Source organism: Cibotium barometz, chromosome 15, assembly GCF_041138505.1.
Source record: "Cibotium barometz isolate CiBa-2024 chromosome 15, ASM4113850v1, whole genome shotgun sequence".
Classification (NCBI taxonomy): domain Eukaryota; kingdom Viridiplantae; phylum Streptophyta; class Polypodiopsida; order Cyatheales; family Cibotiaceae; genus Cibotium; species Cibotium barometz.
In genome coordinates, this window is record NC_141060.1 from 34,774,334 (window position 1) to 34,782,832 (window position 8,499).

At 37.8% G+C, this 8,499-nt stretch overlaps 1 protein-coding gene across 1 annotated transcript; it reads right to left on the reverse strand.

Moving 5' to 3' along the window:
- Nucleotides 1-6,900: 6,900 nt before the first annotated feature.
- On the reverse strand, nt 6,901-7,984 carry LOC147631225 (geranylgeranyl pyrophosphate synthase, chloroplastic-like). The gene has a single exon (XM_086809064.1). The coding sequence runs from the start codon at nt 7,976-7,978 to the stop codon at nt 6,971-6,973; it is 1,008 nt and encodes a 335-aa protein (XP_086665190.1). The 5' UTR covers nt 7,979-7,984; the 3' UTR covers nt 6,901-6,970.
- Nucleotides 7,985-8,499: the final 515 nt, after the last annotated feature.

Sequence of the window (8,499 nt, forward strand, 5' to 3'; positions counted from 1 at the left end):
CCCTCAAGCTTGACAAGCTTTATAAATAATTATTTTCATTCAAATCAAGCTTTCCCTTAAAGTCTTAATGCTTAATTAAGAGAAAGTTAATCTTTATGCTTATTTGTAATGCTTTCTTTAAGTAAATCTCTCTCTCTAAAAGAATAGCCATCTTTATGGCTAAATCCTTTGAAAAAGGATGCTTCTCAATGATAGTCTCTTAATTCAAAGCTAAACACTAGGCTTGATAAGCTAGAGATTAAGAAAATTATATTTTTATGATTTTATGTAAAAATAATAATGGTTATTTCTTTTAGATTATTTATAAGTAGTTAAAAACTACTTTGATTGATTCTAAATGAGAAATGCATTATCCTATCAATTTGGAAAAAGAGAAATAATGGAATTAGCTTAATCTAGTGAGATAATCATAATTAAGTTTATGATTATGATTAAAATTATGATTTAAATTCATAATTTGATTTTAAATATAAAAGAGGAACTATTATCATATTTCCATTACACATTTTTATTCTTTAGAAAAATTTAAGAATTATCAGTAATAGTAGCGAAGCTATGGCAAACTTTTTAGAAAGTAATACATATCTTATTTTTATGCATAATACTAAAAGGAAACTTCCTACCATATTGTAGGATTAGACATCCTATGCAAAAAGAATGATTTTCATCATATTCATGAGAAATAAATTTCTTTATAATTATGCATAATTAATTGATTATGAGAAAAGAGTAAATTTTGGTAAATTTATTTTTATGCAAAAAGAGAAATTCCCATGATATTTGAGATCCAAGTAATTAAATGGTAAAATAGAAATTTTTGGTAAATTTATTTTTATGCAAAAAGAGAAATTTCCATGATATTTGATATCTAAGTAATTAAATGGTAAAAGAGTAATTTTTGGCATAATTCAAATTATGAGTATTTATCAAAAGTGGAATTTTGAGCATTATTAATTTTATTGGGAAATACGGGTAGAATTGATTTTTGTAAATCCCATGAATCTTTTACTCAAAAGAAGAATATTGAATATATTTCACTTGAGAAATTTGAGAAAGAATATGAAAATATCCATCGAGAAAAAGTACCTTTAACTAGGCCAAGCAATTGGTAGAAACTTAGAAAAGTCCCATCGGTATCGAAAGGAGAAAACAGTACTAAAAGTGGATGTGATAAGATGTGATGTATAGCCGAATGAATGTAAATGAATGTGACAGGATGTAAATGGATGTGATGTGATTAGATGAGATGTGAATGTGATAAGAGGAGATGTAAACGTGATGTGATAAGATGTGAATGTGATGTGACGGGATGTAAATGGATGCGATGTGATTAGATGAGATGTGAATGTGATAAGAGGAGATGTAAACGTGATGTGATAAGATGTGAATGTGATGTGATAAGATGTGAATGCGATGTGATAAGATTTGAGTGGATGTGGATGAGATGTGATGTGATGTAAATGGATGATAATGAGATGAGAAGTGATAGATGTGTATGTGAATGAATGCATGGATGTGGATAGATATGCATGTGAATTAATGGATGAATGTGGATAGGCGTGCATGTGAACGAATGGATGGATGTGGATAGATGTGCATGTGAATGAATGGATGGATGTGGATAGATGTGAATGTGAATGGGTGTAATGGATGTGAATGGTTGCGATGGATGTGAATGAGTGTGATGTGAATGCAATGAATGTGATGGATGTGAATGGGTGTGATGGATGTGAATGGGTGTGATGAGATGTGAATGGATGCGATGAGATGTGAGATGTGAATGGATGTGCATGGATGTGGATAGATATGCATGTGAATTAATGGAGGCGTGCATGTGAACGAATGGATGGATGTGGATAGATGTGCATGTGAATGAATGGATGGATGTGGATAGATGTGAATGTGAATGGGTATAATGGATGTGAATGGTTGTGATGGATGTGAATGAGTGTGATGTGAATGCAATGAATGTGATGGATGTGAATGGGTGTGATGGATGTGAATGGGTGTGATGAGATGTGAATGGATGCGATGAGATGTGAATGGATGTGAATGGATGCGATGAGATGTGAATGGATGTGATGAGATGTGAGTGGATGTGATGAGATGTGAATGGATGTGAATGTGATATGATGATATCTGAATGGATTTGATGTAATGTGAATGGATAGATGTGATGTGATGTGATGTGGATCGGGGTAGATGTGAATGGATGAGATGTGATGTGAATCGGGGTAGATGTGAATGGATGTGATGTGATGTGATGTGGATATGGGTAGATGTGAATGGGCGTGTAGCTCCACTTGCATGACATAAGTATTTTGAGAATTGTATTCAATATATAGCCCAAGGAGCTAATAATAGTTGTACATACAAAAATAGGGCTTACTTTTCCACTTTTACAAAAATAACTCAAGCGCTAAAGCTTGTTCAAACACTAATTGTAAAATAACCAAAACCCCTCTAACACACGTGCTAATAATATAGCAACGCCACCCACAAGCGCGTATAAATAATATGTACCATCATTTGGCACATGGCCAATAAAATAACTCGTCTGAAATAATAATAATCTGAGATGATATAGACAAGCTCCTCCATATACAATACACGCACTACTCGTTACCTATCTCTCACACACAAACACATTAGTTGTTCCAATTAATTGCTATCACAATAATTAATCCCAATATGAAATGTTAATAGACACAAACACAACATATACTCACCACTTATTACACTTTTATGAGAGTATCATTTTACACATCATCTAACATGGTTTGTCTTACCATTTGTTACACTTCGATGGACGTATCACTATACACATCATCTAGCATGGCATGCCATTTGTATAAACCACTTGTTACACTCAAACCGTGCAGTTGTCTAGCGTAGTCCCCTTGTTTCACTTCGACAACACACAGTCGTCAAGCATGGAAATACTTACTACACTTAAATAACATACACTCGTCAAGCATGGTCTCAAACTATACCAATAACACTAGGTAACTAGTATTTAATACAAGGACACCCATGATACCAATTCACTAGCATGGCACACTAGCATCCGGGCGTCTCCGTTTAGCCAAAGGATGGACATTATATAGCATTCCCATGGATCTTGTCTCACAGGGCCATTTCTGAGATTTTCACCTTTCTGAATTATCGGCTTGTTTATCTCCTACTCTTCCATAGTAATAATCTCTACCGCATTGACTGTGTTTGTTGTTCGAAAGTTATGACTTCTGTGTCTACATGTAGCTCTCATAGCTACCCACCAAAGGTGTTGCTCTAAAATCAAAGAGAAGTTACCCTTACCCGTGTACCGCTTTCTTGCTTGCCTATTTCTTGCCTCTTGACCTCTTCATGCAAACTAGTGCTCTGATATACCATGAGAAGAATGTGGGGGAGAAGATGAGCTTGAGATCCTTACAAGAAAACACATACACACACAAAAGAGAAGATAAGAACACAAGAGAGATGGATGGCTTTGTTTTCTTCTATGCTCTTCTCTTCTCTACAACCATAACATAAAGAGATAAGAGCATACATATGGGAAAGTACTCTCCTACTATAACTTATAAAGGTTAGTCTATAGTGTGAACACAAATACTACATGAGTTGGCGCTATAACCATGCCATAACTCTAATTCACCAAAGTGGCTATCACACTATCTCTAGTGACATATCACCCATAATCTCACCAACCATGCAGTGGCATAACTGCAAAAGCTATCACCTAGGCAGGTCATCAATGTCCATAGCACTAGTTGAGCTCGATATGTCAACACTTAGATATCTTTCCGTATGAATACGAGGATGCCGAGTGCTTGGGCTACTCAACCATGGCTACTTCTCATAATGGGAGACCGTACAAACATGAGCTAGTCGGTGCCTAGATAATATAATATGAGAGTATTGATACCTAACACCCTCCTTGGAATCAAAAGCAAACTTATATAAAACCTCATGAAACCTTGCAACATCCCTCTTTCTCTTTCTAAGTTAAGATAAAGATATAAACATCAAATGTGAGGCCATAGTTTATGAAAGGAAAGATGAAAGACTTATTAGAAGTAAAAACTTCTACTAATCTCATTGCTCTGAATAAGAGGACTATCTTTTGTTCGAAGAAAATCTTCGGAATCAAGATTATGTGGACGAAATTATATGGGGATTATTTGTATGGCTCATCCGTGCGAATTGGGCGATTGGGATGGAACATTTAAGAGTGAAAAACAAGGTAATAAGGACTCATAGATAGATAACATGTATGGGATTTGTGATTTGACAAAGATTAAGAGATTAATTATCATTAAAAGAAATAATAGCCAAAAGTGTAAAAAATATAGAGCACAATAATTTTATACATATAGCTATACTAAAATTGAAATCAGTAGGTGCATAGAGCTTGAAGAAAGCTTTACGCCTATATAAAAACTTTTTAAAACACACAACTGAGGAAAACGTTATGGGCATTTTATTACACTAATAACTGATCAAAACTACAACAAAACAAAGATAAATAGAGCATAACAACTCTTTATACATATCACTATATTAAAGCAAACTATATAGGTGCGTAGTAGAATAAACAATTGAGAGAAAAGTTATAAGCATTTTACTATAGGAATATAAATTGTCCAAAAACGCCTAATATTTAGCATTTTTGGAAGAAATTCTTGTCAGTGAGATAAGACTTAAGATCGAAAACTCAATAGCATGAATGGAAAGAGAATGAAAAGAGCTTCTTAGTTATATAAGCACTTTAAGAAAAGACTATATGAGCAAAGAGTAATTGTCGATTAAAAGTAGAGGGTTGAACTGCCAAATTTGCACTTCTCTCGCTTTGCATGAGGCTTCAATTTTAACAATGCCTCTTGCTCTTCATCTTATGAATGATTCAAACTAGATGGTAAGGGTTACTATTGCTCAATGGTTTGTTTACCCATGGTTCCCAAAGTACTTTCACTTACTACTACTAAAATCATAGACCCAAAAAGATAATAACTTCTTATCCCCAATAATTTGAATCATCTCAAGAGGCCTAAGATTTGGTAAGGTATAAGGAGTTTACACTAAATGAACTCCGTTGCATAAAGAGAGTTTTTGAATAAGAGATTATGAGGATTGAGAAAGTAGCAATGATTCATGAATACTCAATTATAGAGACTTCACTCATTAATTTGAAAGGAAGAGGAAGACTCCTTTTATAGATGGAGAATTACCCTCTCACCTCGTTATAAATTACAAAATAGAAATCTTCATCCCTTTGTGTCATAAGGCTGAATGTCACTATCAATTATCCTTCTTGGTTACTTTTGGCATGTATCTCACTGAATTATTTACTCAAAGAATCATTGACTTGGGTGATAAGGTCTAATCACACTCCAAGTCTACATAGAACCCCACATAAAAGCGCTCATATACATGTTGAAAATCTTCTTAATCGAGATATGACTTTCTTCTCTATTTTGCATCCTTCCACACTCTTGAACATGCAATCCACAAGCTTGGTAGCTATTTGCTATCTTATTTTTATACCAAGAAATATAGGCCTAAGGTCCACTTTGATTCCCACATCACTAGACTATACAACCATACCAAAGTATTTATAAAGCATACTTAGATATTTACAATGTGCTGCTACATGAAAAAAGACCTTAGAAAATACACAATATTAAAAGGCAAAAGCCTTTCTTAGGGTTTGCCGCCAAAAGTTGCCACGCTTTGTGCTAGAATCTTTCACATATACAATAGCCCTAGCATGATTTGACGATCGCAAACATTAGGCATACCATAAGCTCTCATAAACCCTGTGTACCCTAGAAGAATGCAAGGTGAACGTTAGGTTAGGAACTAGTAATCGTATGCCTAATAGTCAAGTATCCTATAGACCCTAGAAGAATGCAAGGTGAACGTTAGGTTAGGAACTAGTCCATCTACACCAATCGTATGCCTAATAGTCAGGTATCCTATAGACCCTCAGATAACTCAACCAATCCCGAGAAACAATGATCACGTCCAAAAGCACATCTTCTCGTATCATACTCTGCTCAACCCACTTGATTGTACTGTGATTCACCAATGCTTCCGCTATGGTGCCTAAAGCCAAACCTCATAATCCATAATGAGTGTTATGTAGGTCCTAAGCTAATCCTACAGATAGATACATCACCTTTTTAAGGCAACAATCTCTATGACTCACAATGGAATATTATTACTAGCTTATATCTTGACATACTTAGCAAGCCGAATTCATCAACGCCACTCGTGAAGGTGAAACTGCCCAAATGAATCTCTTTACAGGACCTCTCTAGTTCTTTACTTCTTGTTCTCTTTGCATCATTATTGTGGATACCGTGGGTAGGTCTCACTGATGTAATATGGTGATCAGTATATACCATCACACCTTATCTGATGCCTGATCATGTGAAAACAGGGAGGGTCAATAGTACTATGTGAGAGACATGCTTTTGACTGTATTGTGCTCGAGATGACTTCACACATTTTCAATTGCATACTGTGCACGACCCCAAAGTTGCTCAATAGAAGCAAGGCAATGATTATGTGTTTACTTCTCAACAGGGAGAAAGGTAATTCAATGTCCTTGCCTCCGCTTACCCTGCTGTAACCTCCCTCCATAGCTGCCAAGCCAATCAGTAAGGGAGCTTCCCCCTTGTCTTCTCAAATTTCATAACAGCACTTACAACTAATCCACTAGGATTAAGCAAGGAAACAAATCCAAGACTCGACCTTCTAGCATTGGGATCCTAAAGCCTAGCTTTGAGATCTGCTATTCAAATCTCTACTAAGTCCTCTTAATAAAAAATCTGTTTACTTAAATTCACAGCTTGATTATTCCAAGGTAAAAAACGTGGCCATTTTCATGGCTAGAGAAATGAAAAGTGCAGAGACATGTTGAAATCTGTAGCATTAACTGTATGACAGATCTAGTAAAAGAACCAATTCAAACTTCCAACCTTAATTGTATCTTCTCTGCAACTAAATCTACAAAGCACAGCAATGGAGCAGCCTTGATCTGGTCAAAGCTCTGCAGGCACTGCTTGGCTTTAAGCCAGAGCTCTTTGGCAAGCTCCTTTGATTTCTCTTCACCTAGTAGTCGGGGATAGGTTGCTCGATCTGTTGGAGGATCCATGGCAGAGGAAGGTTGGCTCTTGTACTTCATGAGATCATTGACGACACAGTACAAAAGCCCTAAAGCACGGCCATATTGTTTGACATTCTCGATGGCTTCCTCTGTGGCACCCCCTAGGACGGCACCACACATAGTGGAGCACTCTGCGAGCATGGTCGTCTTGCGCAGGTGGATGGCTTGGAGGCCTTCCACATCCAGGATAGAGTCAGGTCCAGGGTTTTCTAGTACCTGTGAGACATTAGGGTTAGGTTTCGAATCTTCTTTGTCTTGTTTGAGGTTAGGGCTAGGGATAAGATTAGGGTTAGGGCTTCGACCTGAAACCTGTGTCAGATCCAGAAACTGGCCTGCTACCATGCCCTCAGATCCAACGGCTCTACTCAGCTCTGCGATCACACGCAGGACCCGATCTGCGGCTACGCCATGAGTTTGCGCAGCGACATGCTGTACAGCAAGGGCGTAGAGGGCATCACCGGCGAGAATGGCCATGTCTTGGCCGAAGATTTTGTGATTGGAGGGGTAGCCGTATCGCATATCGTCGTCGTCCATGCACGGCAGGTCGTCGTGGATGAGTGAGGCCGCGTGCAGCATCTCCATGGCGCAGGCTGTGGGCATGGCAATGGCCTCCGCGCGGTCGTCGAAGAGCTCGCAGGCGCAGATGCACAAGAAGGCATGGACTCGCTCTGCGGCCTCGTTCTCTGTTGGTGGGGGGAAGAGAGAGTAGCGCATGGCGTCGTAGATGAGGACGGGTTCCCGAAGAGGAACTGCTGCTTCTAAGGCCGAATTCACTGCCTTGGCCTTCATATCCACCTGTACAACCATTTCAGCAGTGGCTTAAAATGCGCTCTCGTTAAATACACACTCTTTTTATTTTAAAAAAAACACCACACCTATACACACTTTTTTTTGAGGGTGCTTATTCACTCCACATTTATTAAAATTTTTAGGGAGGTCGTATTTAATTTTTCCAAAAAAACCTTAGTTACACTAAGAAGGTTTAATTGTGCCGTGTCTAAGCCATGGTTGCTGCTAGATTGCTAGACTAAGCCCATAGCCCCAGCTGCCTAGGGTAACCATGCTTGGCTGCCCTAAGGCTTCTATTGCCACGCCTTTAGCCAACAACGCTAGCCATCTCTCAGGTACTCGATCAAGCCTAAACACATAACAATGCAGAGCGCTTCTTTCCATCTCTTTCAACATCACACAAACCTAAACACTAGCAAATCCTTGTAAACAGCAACTTCCAACACAACAATCACTTTAGGTAAAGAGAAGCGATGAGAGACATAGTTGGAATCCTGACATCTACGCCTAGACACGCATACTCTTTAGCTTCCAAGTTA